Source organism: Canis lupus, chromosome 22, assembly GCF_048164855.1.
Source record: "Canis lupus baileyi chromosome 22, mCanLup2.hap1, whole genome shotgun sequence".
In the NCBI taxonomy this organism is placed as follows: domain Eukaryota; kingdom Metazoa; phylum Chordata; class Mammalia; order Carnivora; family Canidae; genus Canis; species Canis lupus.
This window is the reverse complement of record NC_132859.1, coordinates 5,773,214-5,791,911: the sequence shown is the minus strand read 5'-3', so window position 1 is coordinate 5,791,911 and position 18,698 is coordinate 5,773,214. Positions and strand designations below refer to the sequence as shown.

The 18,698-nt window shown below is 41.9% G+C and overlaps 1 protein-coding gene and 1 long non-coding RNA gene across 50 annotated transcripts in view; one reads left to right on the top strand and one right to left on the bottom strand.

Annotated features, from left to right (window-relative positions):
- MBNL1 (muscleblind like splicing regulator 1) overlaps window positions 1–18,698 on the top strand; it is a 203,457-nt gene that overhangs the window by 52,778 nt on the left and 131,981 nt on the right. For 14 of the 42 annotated variants that reach the window (XR_012014704.1, XM_072792253.1, XM_072792239.1 and 11 more), the window contains exon 2: window positions 5,611–6,620. The exons of 22 other annotated variants lie outside the window; for them this stretch is intronic. Coding sequence is in view for 18 of the 20 variants with exons in the window: in XM_072792253.1 (XP_072648354.1) it covers window positions 6,447–6,620 (174 nt within the window). In the remaining 2 variants the exon portion in view is untranslated. Of the gene's footprint in view, window positions 1–4,976; window positions 5,407–5,610; window positions 6,621–18,698 lie in introns of those variants that run through there. 6 more of the 42 variants (XM_072792240.1, XM_072792232.1, XM_072792244.1 and 3 more) reach the window with 2 other exon arrangements.
- Window positions 1–18,698, bottom strand: part of LOC140613813 (uncharacterized) — a 34,917-nt gene that overhangs the window by 14,069 nt on the left and 2,150 nt on the right. For 3 of the 8 annotated variants that reach the window (XR_012014706.1, XR_012014710.1, XR_012014708.1), the window contains exons 2-5: window positions 15,360–15,445; window positions 4,618–4,730; window positions 4,273–4,449; window positions 2,467–2,613 (exon numbers count right to left, since the gene is read on the bottom strand). This is a non-coding gene — a long non-coding RNA (uncharacterized lncRNA). Of the gene's footprint in view, window positions 1–2,466; window positions 2,614–4,272; window positions 4,450–4,617; window positions 4,734–15,359; window positions 15,446–18,698 lie in introns of all 8 variants that reach the window. The other 5 variants (XR_012014705.1, XR_012014712.1, XR_012014711.1 and 2 more) reach the window with 3 other exon arrangements.

Genomic DNA, 18,698 nt, shown 5'->3' with positions numbered 1-18,698 from the left:
GTTAGTAAATTTTCCTTTTCTTGGCAGCAGATTGTCACCCGAACACAGTGCCGTGTGTCAGCCTGACGGGCCACATTGACAATCGGCATGTGTGGTTGAAAGTTATCTCTTTTTCTCATCAGTGTTCCTAAAAACTTCACTTATTTGCATATCTCTTTCATGATTTTGCCAATATATTTACTTAGTTTTTTTTTTTTTATAATGTTAGTCTTATTTTGCTAAATTACTTTTAGCAAAGGTTAGCTTTTTTCTCGGGTATGATAGCCATGTGATCACAGGCTTGGTGAGCTACTTTGTGTATTCTGATGCATCTATTAAAATTATATTGTTTCCGCATCACTTAAAATTGTCATGGGTGCTACCAGTAGTGTGCTTACCCTTTGCTGAGAAACACTGATCTCAGCTTTTTGTTATATGGAGTAGAATACTGCTGAAGACTGCATTAACCCGTTCAGACCACAGTTTTCCCCATGTAATAACTAACTGCCTTGTTACTCTATTTAGTACCTTAATGAGTAGGGAAATGGCAGTACAGCTCTCAGAAATGCTTAGCTGGTTTGTATACTGAAATCTCTGTTAATATTTGGGGTGAGCTCAGGGCAAAATTGTACTATGAGTTAATTAAGTCAAGTAATGCATTGCTGATGGACTTGGCATCAGTGAGCCTGGGGGAAAAGTTACGGTTTGAGGCAAGGGGCTTCTCGTCACCTTTAAACATTCCGTGGTGAAGTTGGCTTTCTTTTCCAGTTAGATTGAAAAAAGCAACCTCATATAATTACTCCATTAACTTCCTCAATACGTAAGCTATTTCAAAATCAAAGGCTTGTGAAAAAAGTCCCCAAAATTCCCAGCTAACTGCTCTGGGATGCAGTAGGACCAACCTGCCTTTATTTGGTTCAGAAGACCTGAAATGATTATGACATTTAGATGACGAAGACACTTAACCTTTGCTTTTAGAGGCCATCCAGTTCTCCAAAACAGAATTTCTGTCTCCTACCTTGTAAGCACCTGTTGATCCTCTATTGCAGTATATACGTTACCCTTAAATAGATATTTATACGAAGCCATCCAGTGTCCGTTTTGATGCTAATGTGTATATCAATTGCCGTGAGACTCCGAATTAGTAATTTCCCATGCTGTTTTGCTTTGGTTTTGATTCTTTGCTTAGCTTCCTTTCTTCCAGCTTTATATTTTCTTCTTTTCCTTTCGATTTCCTCCTACATATCTTAAGGTAGAAAATATATATGATTTCTGAGATCACTCAAGGGGAAATTGGACCTTGGTTCTTAGGGCGGAACATGGTTATTGGTAGAACATGTCACATGATGTGAGCTCTGTAGGTTAGTGTTTGGAATTTGATCAATAGGTACAAGAGGGCTTGTCGTTACATAAGCTTTAAAAAGTCTGATTCCTACTGCAAAAAACTATTAAGTTCTCCAACTTCTTTTTTTTTTTTTTTTGTTTTTGGTGAAGGGAATTCTATTATATTGTGTTGAAATACAGGTTAGAAATTTACTTCAGGAGCAACTTAGCGGTCAGTAAATATTTTTATCGTAGAAATAGTCCCTTCGATGATTGCTTATAAACAACACATTTTTAGGGCAACTATGTTTATAAGAATTCTCACGATGTGGACATCACCCACACACTTTTAAGCAACTTCTCTATCTTAATGACAAAAATCTGATATCAGCAATTTAGATATAACCTCAGTTCGTTGCTCCCAGGGGCCTATATCAAGGACCGGAGCACACGTTGCCAGGTGCAGCTACGGGAATAATGTGTTAAGATTGTGTCCATTTTGATTGCTCAGTCCTCTATGCCTAGATAATGAGAAGCATTTTGATTATCATCTCTGCCTATATAATTTACAATTAAGCGGTATACCCATAATTTTTTCAGTGAACAGTTTTTGAAGTGAATAGACTATCTCGGCTACAGAAAAATGAAAATGTCCAAAATGCCTATTTGCAAGCATTTCACTAATTGGAGTATATTTTGTGCTTGAGTGAGATTAAGCCTGGAACATGGCAGAAAGGACGAAGAGCCTAGAAATTGATTTTGTGGTTATATTTAGACATAACCACTGACCAATGAAGAGATTTCTAATGGTACCATTATCCTTTCTCCTGTTGTGCGACCCCCCCCCCCCATAGATCTTGATGAACTATTTCCCTGCTGTTGGGGATACATTCTTATATATATATATGCCTATTCCTGGGAGTTTGAATAAAATCCATTCATTTATCAGACATTTTAAAAACATCTGTTATGTTTTAGGAACTGGGATCAAAAAAATGGCGATAGGCCCTGTTGTCAGGGAGTTTATTACCTCGGAGGCAAGAGTTCCAAGAGCTATAAAGTGCTGAGGATATTCTGAGATGGAATAATGTTTAGCACAGTTGGCCCAGGCCTAGAGAGAAGGTGGTATTTGAATAGCGACTTAAACAAGGAGAAGGGATTTACCAAGCTGAAAGGGTGAGGAAGTGTGTCACACCAGGCAGAGGGGTAGCGTGTCACAAGTCCCAGGAGCCTAGGACAACGCGGTAGATGCCAAGAATCTTCCCCGCTCTGGGCAGCTCCTCTCTATGAGGGAGGGTACCAGAGGAGCAGCTGTGGGAAGAACCAAAAGGTTAGAATGTGTCAGTTGAAGACAAGAGGAAAGGTTCCAGAAAGAAGGAACTGTAACTGCTGTTAGAGGTCAGAGATAAGGATGAGCGTAGTCTTTGGATGTGGCTTGAATTGGAGCGAGGGCCATGGCTGAGGCGTAAAGTGATGAGTGTGGAGGTCACACTGATACAGATCCACAACCGAAGAAGCAGAAAACCAGCCCGAGGTATGGATGACCCTTTAGACATTTGTCTGGGAACGTCAGATTAAGAGGCTTAGGGAGAGTTGGACGCATAGCCAGGCAGGGTCCCCTTTCTCCCGCCAGGCCACCCCCTCTAGTTCGGAGCCCCCTCAGTCTTGTTGACGCCTAAGAGCAAGAATGTAGGCAAGGCCGGGCTTTCACAGATAGAGGGAGTGTAAGGGAAAGATGTTTCGAGAAGGAGCGAGTGAAGTTGGAAGCTTAATGCGGTCGGTGTGCAAGGGAAGGCCAAACTGGAAGACCAAAGTGAAAGATGCAGAAAGAGGCTTTAAAGATGGGTGGCTGGAAAGTGAGAGGGAGTTCATGCCTGAGGGCTACTCTCCTGACTGTGGAATATTTGTGACAGGTGAGATCGTCGTGTGCTACTATGAGGGGAAAATAGGGGGGGGATAGGGGCTCCAGAGTGTTGGAAGCTTTGGAGAGGCGGTTATGTGGAATGTCCGAGGGAGCTGTCCAGGAATCTGGGGTGGGGGGAGGACTCCTGGGCAGCGGGAGGGCCCCTGAGTGACCCTGGAATATGGTGATTTATAGAGGCGATGATGGATGCGTGTGTGCGTTCATGTGTTGCACGTGTGTTTGTGTACTTGCGTGCCCTAGGGGTAATTCCAGGCCAGATGTAGTAATCAATCACTTAATCTACCAGAGTTAGGGAGCTGCATATATTCTCCATCACTGTGCTAGGCACTGGGGGTCTGAGATGAGCGACGTTATTTCTGTTTGGGGGAGCATATAATCGAGCGGGTCACGCGTATAGGTGAGTAATACACCGGGTAGGGGTGCAAAGATAATTCAGAAAAGACAGTGTTAATAAACGGGTGGGTGGAGGTGGGGAAGGAGACGTCTTGGGAGCTTCCTGGAGGAGGTGACCTCTTAGCCGGCTTCCCAAGGAGGTGAATGGTTGCAGGTGAGGCGCTTGAAGATTGTAGGGAGAAAGACGGAAGAAGAGGTTGTTGGCCACGGATGGGTACAGGCTGAAGGCCTGGAGCAGCTGAGAGGTCCTGAATACAAAGCGGGGATTTATGTTAGGAAGGTGAATGACTCTTCGAGTTCATGACCGACTCGACTTTGTCTTTATGTAACCGGGAGTTAGGGCCAGAAAGCTTTTTGAAAACAAACAAACAAACAAACAGATGAGTTGGTTCTTTTGAACCTTTCTCAAAAGTCATAGTCTTACTGCAGGGTTTCCCCAACCTGGTAACTGCTAGTTAAAATAATAATAATAATAATAATAATAATAGTAATAATATTGAGGATGCCAGCATGAACCCCAAAAGAAGTTTGTAGGAACTCTGCTAGACAGCCAGAGATAGGTCTGTTTAGGTTCTGCATCTACGTATTCACATCCTCGGCTATGCTAGCCCGTTTCCCGAGTATGGCTGCACATGTACCCTATGCCAACTGACCATATTTGGCCTCCGGAGAAGTGGGTGGGCTCGAGCACTCTTCTCTTGTGCCGGTGCGAGACCCGGGGAGCCACTGCAGCCCCGCTTCCCTCGCTGCTGACCCTCAGCACGCAAACAGCTAGACCGTGGGCTTTGGCTTCTGCAGCTGCTAAGCCTCTTGCGAGAGTTTTCCCAATCCTGATCCGAAAGAGAAAGTAAGTGGCGGAAAGCAGACATGCGCTGGCATCATCAGGTAGTTGGTGCCGAGGTGAGGGGTGGCGCGGGGACAGGGGACCCCCCTCTCCCCAGGGCCCCCCCCACCCCAGCCTCCGGCCCCCGGGGCGCTGCCCCCATCGCAGTGCTCACTGGATGTTTAAGGTTTCTGCGATGGGATCACTTTCTCCCTGGAGGTCGACTTCAGATTGGCCCGAGCCGCTGACAACACTGCGCTCCTTATTTTCCCCCCATGACCTCAGCTTCTGCTGAAAAAAATGTGCCAATAAAGGATGCTTTTGTTCGCCTCTCGCCTGCCCGTGATATATTGACAAAGTGTCTGCCGGCTGAATGGAATAGTTTTACAGTAGGAGAGCGGCTGGCAGAGGAGGGGCAGGACCTGGGCTCTGGAAGGAAGTGAATTGGATAGGTCAGGAGAACGTACCATTCGTAAACACCCCTTCCTTTTTTTTTCTATTCACGTGTCAGGCCGGCGGGGGCCGGCTGTGGGGTGCCTGGTGCCTGTCCCTGCGCAGAGCCCGAGGCAGAGGCAGCTTGGAAGGCAGCTGCGATCGCCCCCAGGCCTGGCTTTGCAGCGCCCGGGGAAGGACCTGGAAGGCTCGGACCTGCCCTGGAGGCGGTTGGGGAGCTAACATGGTTTAGTCCACTCACTGCATGTTGGGTAAATTCAAAACCCACATGCTCGTCCTCTTGCAGTGGAATAAGTCACATCTGATGGACATTTTCTGTGCTTATGGCATAGTAATGAACGTCTGACAGGCGCGACCTTTCATAAGACAACCCACACTATTGGCTTTCTGCCCAGAATATTGCTGCAACACTATCTGTGATTGGTTATCTCTCTATCATGCATTGCTTCACAAGGGGAAACGGCCCCTTTTTTTAATAAATCTACGATGGCTGGCTGCAATATGCCTCACTGTAAGTATTGTGTGTGTGTGTGTGTGTGTGTGTGTGTAAGAGAGAGACGGAAAGGGAAGGAGTGAGAGACAGAGACAGAGAGAGAGAAAGCGAGAAGCTGGCTTGAATATTACTTAGGCTGCTAGCACATGGCAAGGTTGTGATACTGTAGGACATCAGTGAAGTGCTACTTAGTAAATCTTAACCTATCTCTTTTTTCTACAGGTTGGTACTAAGAAGTGCCTTTCCTGACGTCTCTGCTGCTTGGACCCGCTTCTAGAGCAGTCTCTGCTTTTGCCTTGCTTGCTGCCAGCTAGACTGTGACGACAGCACATCCACCCTCCACCTCTAGCCCAGACACCCCCATTTCTACTTATAATCAAGACAAAAGCTCTAAGTATCTGGCATTGCCCTAGGCTGCTTTAGTGTTAAAAGAAAAGTTTGCTGAAAAAGTAAGATCTCTTCTGCCAGGAAATCAAGGAGGAAAAAAAAAAATCATTTTCTCGATTTGCTCTAAACTGCTGCATCTGTCTATGCCAAACTAATCAATACCGATTGCACCACCAAACTCCATTGCAAATTCAGCTGTGAGGAGATTCCCCTTTCAGACAACTTTGCTGAGAGCAGCTTGGAAATTCGGTGTCAAAGGGTCGGCCACGTTTTCATGCTTGCATTTTGGGCTCCCAATTGGCACTGGGAAGGGGTTACTGAGAGCACAAGGCTGATTCGAGGCCCTACTTTTAAACGTTCATCTACTTACGATTCTGGTATTTCTCTAAAAACCAAAACCTCTTTGAATTAACAGTTTCATGCTGTGAATTTCTAGTGGGAGAGCTTTTCCTTGATATTGACAACACAATTTTCCATGTACTTTTAAAGCAGGGAGTGGGGGGAAAAAAAGTATTTTGGAGGGGACATTTTCATCATCATTTTACAGTTTTATCAGTTCAGCTTTTTTTTTTTTTTTTTTTGGTTGCTGTTTTTGTTTTTGTTTTTTTTTGTGGGGGGGTTGGGTTGGTTGGTTTCACTGAAAAATTTAACTACCTGTAAAATCTATAAACATGGCTGTTAGTGTCACACCGATTCGGGACACAAAATGGCTAACACTGGAAGTATGTAGAGAGTTCCAAAGGGGGACTTGCTCACGGCCAGACACGGAATGTAAATTTGCACATCCTTCGAAAAGCTGCCAAGTTGAAAATGGACGAGTAATCGCCTGCTTTGATTCATTGAAAGTGAGTAAATATTATATTGTTTTAAGGATATGCAATGATTGAATGAAGGGGATTGTGACACAGAGTCCGTGGAGTCTGGGGCTCTGGGTTGCTTTGGGAATAGTTTAGTTACACAGTGTATTCTTACTGCTGGTTTTGGGGTGGGGGACTTTATTGAGAAGCAGTAGAAGCAAGTCTGGCCAAACTTGGTTTGTTATGAATAACTTCATCCGTCCTTTGATGCAATGATTTTTTTTTTTTTTTTCCTGAAACAGAAAGCGTCAGGCCACTTTTTTACTTAGCGATAGCAGTGTCAGTGTCTATCTATAGGAATAGGAGATGTAGATACCTAGGTGTGTGAGCAAATGCCTAGATTATCCAAGGCCATGGCAATAGCTGAATGAAGATGGTATGTTTTTCCTTGCTTGTAAAGGTGCTGTACAGCTGTCAAAGAAGAGATTTCTAGGCAGCTAAACTTGGATAGACTTTTTTTATATCAACATTTTGACATTGTGGCTTTCCTTTTTATTGTAGAAGCATATGCCTTTAAGGCTGGAAGCAATGCTTTTTGTGGAAAATAGAGAAGTAAGGGTCTCCTGCTGCTCCCGTACCCTGAGTGAGGCATTCAACTTGGCTGAATGTTGAGTTTTAGAAAGAAGTAGGAACTTTTAAGTACTATTATTTGGATTTTTTTTGTGTTTTTTTTTTAGCTTCCAAACTTGTACTGTGAAATAACCTAGTTTATTTTGTTAGATACTGATTATTTTGAAATTTGTAACAGTCTCAGCCAGAAGTGTTAAAAGTTAGCTTTTTGATTGGGCACTGTGATACCAAAAGATCCACTTTCATCTGTCTTGACATTCAAAAATGTCACTGGTTCGTATTTCAGGTATCAGGTTTGAAAATGCGCCTTTTAAAGGATAGCATGTGTGTCTTTACTCTGACATGCGAGGTGAAGGCTAGAAATGTGAAGATTCCCGGGTGCTTTCACTTACACAGTTTAATCGAATTGCCTTTGAATACTAATGTGCCACTCTTTGAACCTGTGAGGGGGGTAGGGTGACTATCATTTTACATCCATAGAGAAGTAAAAGTTTCATAGATCCATCTTGGCTTTTGCAAAACAACAACAACAACAACAACAACGTGCTTTTATAATAAAAATGCTTTCTTTAATAACATGGGGTGAATTAGCTGAAATGGTCAACTCCTGCGTTAACTCCTAACTCACCCTGATGTGTTAGGAGTTAACATGTGAGTTGACTGTTTCAGTTAATTGCTTCTTGGCTCAGCTTGGGCTGCCTACTTTGCTAAAGTTTTTGCCAAAGACTCAAGGATATTATCTTTAGAGAAGGGTATCCAGGGAGGTGTTCCCAAAAACAAGGCTGTCTTACAGTGTTAGATTATTCTGAACGTCATAGTCCCAAAGATCAATAAGGCAAAAGTTATAAATTACCATCAGGCCTTTCTCTTGCTCTCCTTTGAAAGGCGTCGATGAAGGGCACGGTGGTTGTACCTTTGTGGATGTGTATTCCTAAATGCCTGCTGGCTGAATTTAGGTGTAATTAGAGATGGGGACCCATAAAATGAGGGGCAAGTGGCTAATTACACTTGTCGGTAACCAGCTGTGTCCATAAGTAACCCTGTTTTGACCCAATTACTGGTAAATCTAATTTTTAATCCTACAGACAGTTGATGGTGCCCTCGTAGCTACAAAATGAAGGACATTAAACTTGGCTGTGACATTGAGTGGTTTCACAGAAGACCTGCCTCCACAGCATTTGGAAACATTGCGAAACGTTAAAATTCAGTTGCTATTTTTCCATCTCAAAATATTTTTTTAGTGGCTGCTCACTTGTGGACGCAGAACAGTCTCCCTTTGAGTAAAACAGCAGCATTGCTTAATGACATGCTGTGTGGTTAACAAGATTGAACTGCCACATCAAGGACTTTTTTTTTTTAAATAACGAGTAATTTCAAGATTTAAATTTACTTATGAAGTGAACTCATTATAGCAGCTAATCAATGCAAACTTTGTCCTTCTTCTTTGTCTTTCTAAGAGAAACTGAAATCTAATTTATGGTGTCTGAAACTTGGTAAAATATTTTGATTGGAATAAGAGGGGGGGAGGAATAACCAAAACAAAACCCAGACACAAGTTTATTTGTGGTGGAGGTTCATACCCAGAACAATAGCTCCTAAAATGTTAGTGAAATAAGTATATTGAGAATTCACGCAACAAACTTGGAATATGTAATTAAGTTCTCATGTCTCAAAAACCACCTTTCCTAGATCCATATTTATAACTAACACGTTGTGTGATTCTTAATACGGCTTTTATAGTTGTCTTCCTGTATTCGGTTTTGTGGCCACAACAGATCAAAAACATATTTTAAAACAGTTAAGGTAACTCTGTGACTCATGCTTGAAGTTCTGAAATTTGGGAGCATTATGAGGTTTCCATGCCAATAACCACCAGATCCTTTGTATTGTTTTGGAGAGTAAACGGAAGGAATCTAGAAAACTTGTAATATCCTGACTTCTTGAATTGAATGTGTTGTATGTATTTCCACAATCCATAGTCCAGCCTTTTGTGAGTTCTTGAGCCGTGAGATGGAGGTGGCCTGTGTAATCTACTATTTTTAGCAAGTTAGGAAAGCAAACCAAATACTCTGTGAGAGGACCCTGTGAAATGGCCGTACCCTTCAGCTGTGCTATTGCAGACTTTGGCCAGGCTCCCAGGTGACTTACGTTCATAGCAGACTTCTACTTCGAAGAGGAGAATTCGTTTCATTAAAAACAGAAGTCGAACAGTTCAAGAAAAGTATCTGCGTAAAAGAAACCAATTGGCCAATGGCTAAAGGTAATAGGAGGAAAATTAGCTGAGAGGTTTTTTTTTTTTTTTTTTTTTTTTTGGTTGCAGGTCCGTGATTTCAAAGTCTTTAATAATTAACAGAGATTAAATTTACTATGTGAAAACATAGAATTCATGATAATCAGGAATCTGTGTATATATTAGGTATGTTGGAGATACAGTGATGCCAGGAAGAGAGAGCAGAAGCTGTAATAACCTGTGTTAGTTTATAAATTAAACACGATTTTCAAACACTTTGTTGTTCTCACCTAATTTTTGCTTTTGTACTTGCAGTCTCCATTTATGCCAGTCTGAGGATTTGTTGAAATTGAGAATTAGATCACTTACACACTATAGATTTCAGGGTTTTAGTTACTTCAGAAACTGTGAACATTTGAAAAGGTAGATAATTTTAGGCTTGAGAGGAGTTTTTTTTTTTTTTTTTAATGGCTTGTGAAAGAGATACCAAAGAGAGGAAAAAAAAAAAAGTTAACACTGCGAGCTGCCATTAGAATAGTATATTTAAGATATGATTCAAGTAACAGTTAATTGGCAAGTTACCTATTTTCTTCAGTAATAATCGCTCAACTCAAATGTAGAGAGTTAAAGGAAGCCTACCGGATGTATTTTCTTGTGATGTCAAGTTATTTAGGCTATCAGAAAAAGTATACTTTCACCATATGATCAACACAAAAAGCCTACCGCTTACTGAATTTTTCTTTTTTGAGTATCCATTCATTTATCAGGTGCAGGAGGAAGGGAGATAGATGTATAACCTTTATACTTACTATTTTCCAAAAATCTAGCAAAATTCTTTTACTTTGAAAACTTTAGTCGCTTGTTTTCCTAGCAAAGTAGGCAGTTACGTTTAAGATGATTAAGGGGTCATTTCACTATTCCACACGTTTGTGTGTATTTATAGCCCAGCCAATCAGATTTGTCATGGACACATCAGAGATCAGATTCCGCCGCAGAGAGGCAGAGGGGATCAAGGACCCTGAGTGCACACATTTAAGGTGCCTCTGAAGACCTAGCAGATTAAATGAACTCAGCTATTAGAAGACCTACAAATATGTAAACATCCAGGCAAATGAACAGCCGGAGAACATAAAGCCAGTAAGGAAACTCAGGGCCCTACTTTGTCACACAGGGACAGGGTGACATTCTAAAGCGGTCCCGAGGGTCTTCATAGTTAGATTGTCAGAGGCCCTCCGTTGTTAGCAGAGAGTATTTTCAGCGTGGCAGGCGCCTGTGTTGCTGGCATAGTCTTTTCATCCTGTCTTTCCAGCCAGTTTTGCTGGTAACCCTGACAAAGTGGTATTTGCGAATTTTACCCCGAACACCCAGTTTTGAACCTTTGATCTTGTAAACGTTCCCAAGGGTTTTATTGTTACTGTTTATTGTTTTGCTGACGCCCTCTCCCATGTGATGTTAAAACTTGGGCAGATGGGAAGACGTACTTGTGAGTCTACAGGTACACATTCGGGGTGGCTTTCGGGGACAGGTTGGCACAGGACTATCTTGTTTCCCCCTAATGACTTAGGAGACGAACTAACTAGAAGGCATAACTTGTGAGACAACGTGTATCATCTTGAAGAGTTCACATTCTAGTTCCTGCACAGAACCCTCCTGACTTTTGTAAAGAATCCCCTGTGAGCTGGCCAGGATACCATCAACTGTGATATGAACCTTTTTTTTCATGAAATTCTCAATGGCTGCAGCTGCTTTTCTAGTACTTATAGGCTTTTTTTTTTTTTTTTTTAGGATTTTATTTATTCATGAGAGACAGAGACAGAGAGAGAGGCAGAGACATAGTTGGAAGGAGAAACAGGCTCCATGCAGGGAGCCTGATGTGGGACTCGATCCTGGGACCCCAGGATCATGCCCTGGGCTGAAGGCAGGTGCTCAACCACTGAGGCACCCAGACTTCCCCTGCTTCTTCTTTTTTTTTTTTTTTTAAGATTTTATTTATTTATTTGAAAAAGGGAGTAAAGAGCCAGTGTACTGAGCTGGGGGGAGGGTGGAGTGGGGGAGAAGCAGGGAGCCCGTGATACAGCCCAGTCCCATATTATGGGGATCGTGGCCTGAGCCCAAGGCAGATGCCTAACCAGGCGCCCCAGGACCCACAGTTTTTTATTCACTTTCTTTCTATTCTTCAAATTAGAATTGTTTTTAGAAAAATGGTTTTTAAATGAGTTAAGATCTTAAAACTTGGACAGTTTTCAAGTCATGTTTTAAGTCATGCTACCCACAGCTCTAGTTCTAGGGCCGGTTGTTTGGTTTCCTAAGATTTTGGTAGCCTGCCTCCATTTCTCTTGTTACACCGTCCTTCAGTTCCTGGATGTGACAAAGTTCCTGTATGTGACAAACGATGCAAACCTAAAGCAGTGTGGCCCTCGGAGCTCGACCTTTAATTGTGATTCAGACCCCTGAACTCCTGCAGAATCCCGAGCCCACGAATAGCCTCAAAACAATTCCACGTGGAAGGCTCTTAGATGCGCAGGGTGGGGCACATCTGCTCTCCAGGGCCTGTGTGACACACTCCCAGGTCACGCGAGAGGTGAGAAATGGAATGTTTCTCATTTCCAGCACAGACACCCAGGGACCTGGTTTGGGAAGCTTATGCTGTCATTTTCCTTGCCAAGGATAAGTGGAGGATTTCAGCTATCAGCATCACTAATCTGTTACCTTTCATGCTGAGCAATGTCTCTGCCTTCCCACAGTCTTAGACAAAGCTGCTTATTTTCTTACAAAGAGATACTATTGAGGAAATTCTGAAGTTTTTTGCTTTCTTTTTTTTTTCTTTTTTTTAACTTGAGCAAAAACACATTCCATGCTTCTAGATAAGGGAGCATTTTTCTATGTTAACAGGCCAAAAATTATGACAGTCAGTGGGAAGTGGATTAACTAAATAGATAGTGTTTGATTTAGCACTAATGATAGTTATTAATAAGCAGAAATGTCAGTAAAAGCAACTGGAAAGGCTCGTTGGAATTACTTAGCTGTTTGAAGTATAATCGATTATTAGAACAATGATTTCTTTTTTTTTTTCTTTTTTCTTTTTTTTTTTTTTAGAATAGTGATTTCTTTGTGAATTTCACTCGAAACGAGCCATTCTGGTGAGGAGATCTTACATGAATAGTCATTTATGAGACACAACTGCACAGTTTTTATCGAGTACATAGTTCTCATGCAAATAACATCAAATGCACATCACCTACAGCATTATTCGTCATCATTTGGCACATTTTTGAAAGACTTTGACTTTGGGGCAAAGTTTGTTTTGTTGTTAGAGATAAGGCTTTCTTTTATAGACGTGTGCTTTGAAAATCCTGATAGTTATAAGCCCTCATATATTATAATTTGATTGAAAGGCCGCCTCCTGGATACCTTTGGGCCGTGGCAGTCTCTGACTTTTAATTCATCTTGTGTTATCTCTGAGTTCTTTCCAGCCTACTAACAGTCCGGCTTCAGAGCTGTTGGTTGGGATCCTTCTTTATATTTCTCTCTGAGGCTATGCAGACATTCCTTAGACGTTTTGTCTTTAGGGAATTGTGTCCAGCATTGAGTCATGGAGACACCTTTCCCTCCCCAGCATGTGGCATGAACAGACTAACTGTTTATGTGTTGGCCAGTTGTCCCGGCCTGTACGATAGGATGATGCCACAGTCCCTGGAACGTGGGCGTCCTCACCCTCAGTCCTGAGGCTTCCAACGGCTTCCAACCCGAGGATGGTTTCAGGATCGCAGGATGGCCCAGTGCAGCACCAGCCCTTGTGTGCTCATTCCAGGAAGCAGGAGGAGGCATGGGCCAAAGAGGCCACAGCCTTGCCTTCTTGGGCTTCCTTGCCCTGTGGGGTCCACTAAGCTTCACCTGGTGCTTTATCCTGGTCTCTCATTGGCTGATTTTTGCAGCAAACATAGCTGGGAACTATAGTCTTTTTTATTTTTTAATATTATTTTGAGTTTTAATTCCAGTATAGCTCACATACAGAGTTATACTAGTTTCAGGTGTATAATATAGCGGTTCAGCAATCCCATATATTATTCAGTGCTCGTCATGATAAGTATATACTACTTTTTTTCACCTGTTTCACCCCCCAACTCCCCTCTGGTAACCATCAGTCTGTTCTCTATAGTTAAGAGTCTGTTTCCTGATTTGCCCCCCCCCCCATTTCTCTTTTTTTCCCCCTTTGCTTGTTTGCAGGAACTAGAGTCTTTTAAACTGTTGTCCTGGTTAAAATCAGGCCTCTGGGTGGAAAAGGTAGCAGGAGACAATGGATGTTCAGGAGGGCAGCCACGGGGATGAAACAGTTAGAGAATTTTTTTTTCCAGGAAAAAAATCCAGAATCAGGTAATTCTCCCTGAAAAATACCTGGGTATGCAGGGTGCTGAGGGGAGACCAGCCCTGAAGAGAAACTTTTATCTTCTTACCTTGGCAGACATATCATCAGTCTCTTGTTCTGGGTAACCAGACACATTTAAACAACCAAGTCATGATACATTTAGTCAATAAAACCTGGCCTATCAAAATTGCTTCATTTTTAATTTTTCCTTTGCTAGTACATATCTGCATATGGTTATATAATTATGACTGAACTGCAACAGGAATGCATATCATAAGAACAGGTCTCAAGTGATTTTATTCGACAGAAGAATCTGTAGTTGCTCCAATGTCTGTGTCTGCTTCTTCCACAAATACATTTTATTTCATCCGTATTGAGTCTGTATTTGTTGAAATTTATGATACACTGGTCAGTATTTTCACTGTTTTTAATTTTTTCATAGTATTTAGTCCTCACAAAAACTCTTTCACAGAGTTACTGATATCCCCACCACTTTACAGACGGCCCAGCTAAAGTACAGAGAAGTGACATGCCCAAGGTCACTCGGCCAGCAAAATGTGAACTCCAAGCCCAGTAACCTGATTTCACATCCTTCACTTTTAACCGCTTTCCTATAAAACTTTGCTTCTTAATTTACATACCCACATCCTAAGCCTTCAACAAAGGAGTACTTAAGAGTGAAAAATTTATTTTTTTAATTTTTTTTAAGAGTGAAAAATTTAATGTTTAAGGCAAACTTACAGCATGCAGCCTAAAACAACAAATACTCAAAGATAATTCTCTGTTAGGTCAACAAATGAATCAGTAAGTGAACATGAGATAGCAGCAAGGTAGCGGATGCCACCGACTTTTCAGGATTGTGTATTCTAAGTGGTCATATGGGACAATGGTTTTAAATTAAGCACCTTAAATAAGCAGTCATCTCTAATACTATAGCCACCCCCCAATCTATTAAAAAAATAAAAAGCCATATTCCCAGTTTTAGTTGTTTAGAAAGCATCTTCTCCCAGGGGCAATGTGGTTAAGCCATCAGGCCAACCCTGGGAAGTCAAGTACCTCCTACCATGCTGGACCTAAAGTCCAGTACAAATAATACCCGGGAAAACATGGTTATTAATGAAACCCAGGAGGCTGCACAGAAGCATTGTGAGGGCCATCCTATCACCCATCTGAAGTACTGCTCCTGTCCTAGACCTTAACTGCTTTTGTCAAACTGTTTCGATGGCAGTGATAACAGAGCACATTTCAGTTTAGTGCTCCAGCAACTCACGTGGGCCCTAGCGCAGGAGACGTGGTTTCTCCCAAGGTCCTGGGGCACTTTCTGCAGGGCACGCAAGAGGTTCCCTGGTTTTGTGCTTGGGCTGCTCCTGCTCCCATGCTGCCTTGCAGCAGGGCACTGGCTCAGAATCAGCAGGGCCTCAGGATGGTGTGGGATGAGGGGCTGTAGTCCAAAGCTTACTCAGGTTGGGAAGACTTTTTTGCCAGTGTCTTCCAAGTGACCTTTGCCATCTCCCCCAATACTCTCCCCCCCCCCCCAAAAAAAAAAAATCAAAACCTCAACCTGCTTTCTTTTCACGTGCACAGCTTGTTGATCCTGACTCTGGTCCACTGTGGAACTTCATGTTAGTGATGAGCTTTCTTTCATTTCTGAAATTTTCAAAAATGTAGCTGTTATTTTGATACGGTTGCTTCTTTAGTTATTAGTAGCACAGATGGATAGTGGAAATATCAAAACTAAAAAAAAAAAATACTATTTTTTTGTTTCCTGGGGTTGTATCACGAGATAGAGTAAACGGATTATCAGTAAAGACCCAGAGATGAGGAGGAAGATGGTACAGCAGGCCTAGGGGAGGGATGGGCCCCAATTCAAGGAGTGTAAACACTTCCCATGTCAGACTGTGGGAAGGTATGGAAAAACAAGTCTTTAAGGGGCTAACTGCTAACAAGGAGACCAGTACGGTGGGGGTGGTGGTGATGGAGTTTGGAAGAGTAACTCCTCCACAGCAATTGGAGGGCCCGTGGAGAGGGAACTTCGGGAAGACAGACAGAAATGCCTCTGGTTGTTTATCTTTCCTTTTGTCCCTCCACTCCCTCTCATTCTCAGACCACAAGTGGGAAGAAAAGACCACTAGAAGGAATCCCCACCGAGAGAGTTCCCATAGGCACGGGCCACCAAAGTAGGGTGGCTTTTCCTGAGTCATCATTGGCCAGTTGGGATCCACCTGTATTTTCCCCCCAGCTCATAGCTTTGGGCCCGGAAGGATTCTTCTGAAGCTGTCTCCATTTATTCATCCATATTTATATTTTAACTTTCTGTTAATGTTAGGTTGAGACTGACTACTTATTGAGAATCCCACACCGTTTCCTTAAGACCCCATGAGACTCCAGGCCTCTTCAGTTAGCCCTGGTTTCTCTGCGTAAAATTCACCCTCGGTGTGTAAGGCTTCTGGATTTCAGAGTCACTTGTACTTAGGTCCAGGCCATTCTCAAATAAGGCAAGAAGCATCTGCTGTTAATAGTTGACAGTAAATTACACAAAGTAAAACATGAAAAATTAAAGTTAGAAAAGCTGGGGAGCTTTTCTATCATTTTCAATTTTCTGCACAAGCACGGACATAATCAGTGTTTAGGATCTGCTTGTGACGGATAAATTACATCTGTAATTCATTCTTTTCCATGTTACTGCATTCAGACGATAATTTGCTTTCAGATATCTTTGCTCATCTAATATTCTAAAATCGTTCATAGGCTGAAAATAAGTCTAGTTACATCTCCCAGTCCCAGGAAGCTTTTAAAACTAAAGAGTGTTAGCTTACCAAACAGGTCAAATTTAAAAAAAAAAAAAAAAAAAAAAAAAAAAAAAGAAGGAGAAGGAGTGTTTTGAGAGAAACATAGCCGAATTTATCATGCCCAGAATAAGATTCCTCTCTGGGAGAGGACCTTACTTTTCATAAAACAATTCTCCTTTAAGGGAGGCAACCAAGAAATGAACCATGGAAAAAGAAATAACTAAAAAATTCATTATTTATATAAAGAATCCTATTAAGAAAGATCTGTGTTCTGAATGAACTATCTTTCTTCACATTATCTCATATCTCTTCACGGTTAAGTGGAAACTGATGAAATCTAAATCTAGCCATGAGAAAAGATTATCATCCTGATTTTATTTATTGAGTTTTTTTTTTTTTTTGCTCTTACGAACTTTTACTGCCAGACATTGCCTTCCATGAATCACAGCAGAGTAATAAATTGAAAACAAATGTCCACATAAGGAAATCCAATATATTAAAAAAAAAGAAAGAAAAACTCAAGTTGACTTACACTCATATGAACTAACGAGTTGTGACCTACACCGAAGAGTCATCTACATTGTACATTTTTGCATAGTGGACTCTATTTAGGGAGTTTTGCTCCTACAAAGCCTTTAAGCTAAAATTAACCAATAGTAGCTTCGCATGTAACAGCCATGAAGTGGATTATGTGTACATAGTGAGAAGTGCAGAATTATAATTCTGAAAAACCTCTCCTAGTGAGAAATACAAAATTACAATTTTAAAAAACCACTCCTAGCTACTCTTGGCTTCTGTGTTTTGCACTGAGGATGAATAATGCCGGAGGAGGGATTTTCACCAGAAACATGTTCTTAACACTGAAAGTTTAGGAATTTAAAGACATTGCAGACTAAAGTTTTTACGACTTCTGCATATCAGCCAGAAGAAGACAATCCATCCTTCTTCCCCACTTTCGTCATTTCTAACCTGCTATGTGCCAGACATTATGATGGGCCATCCTGCTGCAATAGTGAGTGACTCACCGGGGCCCTGCCCTTTTTGGGTGTTGGTAGAACAGTCGTAACCAAAAGCTTTTGAGCTTCTGAGACATACAGTGAAGCTTACAATGATCAGAGAATAATAAGCCATTCTTTGCCCTCTTCTCTAATTTTAAAATTTCCCATTAGAACACCGATTTGCCCATGTAAAAGCAGAAGCAGACACGCAAAACGTCCTCCTGTGGGTCCGTGGAGGTTTGTTATGAAAAACACTGTCAACTGGGACGTGGTGGGTGTAGGAAGAGCAGATGAGTTTCAGCTCTGGTTGTGTGTGTTGCGAGGAAGACCGTGTGTTTGTGTTACTCAGAGTGGTTCACCGCTGATTTATAACCTGGTCAGAGTTTATACCAGGCCCATCATCACGTTGCATCATTTAGCAAGATCAACCCGATTCTGATTGATTTGGGGGTAGCACACATAGAATGGTTACTTGCCCGATTTGATCATTACTCTATTGATTATATAGCAGATGAGGCCTGAGCGCGATGGCATAACCTGTAGAAAGGGGCACGGTCTGCAAACGTATGAACCTGGGGTTCAGCACAGCTCAACACTGATAGGCGTGATCACTGTGCAGATGAAACCCGGGGTTCATTCTCGGGGAGTCCACATGGTCGGATGATGGACATACTTGGGCAGGTATTTGTTGCGTCCCTGTAACTTCCTGCATTTAAGACAGCTCGAGTTTTTAAATCATGATCGCTCTTGCACTTTTTATAATTCAGAAAGCCATGCCTGAGCAATCATGGAGATTCCCCCCCCGCCCCCAGCCAAAATGGGAAATTTATACTAAAGTTTTAGCTAGAAGTCTGATAATGTAGAGAACCTAAGCATTAGATCGGGAAGGATTTTGAAAGTCATGCCAGACTGGAATCAGTTTACCAAATTGGGATAATAGACTGCTGTTTGGGGGGAAAAATGAGAATTTCAGGATTCCAAGACACAGCTTGAAGGGAAATAAAGCACACCAATAGGGAGGTTTTCCTTCCATAAGTATATATATATATATTTTTTTTTTGCATAAAATAGAATATGCTTTCTTAGTCAAAGAAATAGTATAATTTCTATTTT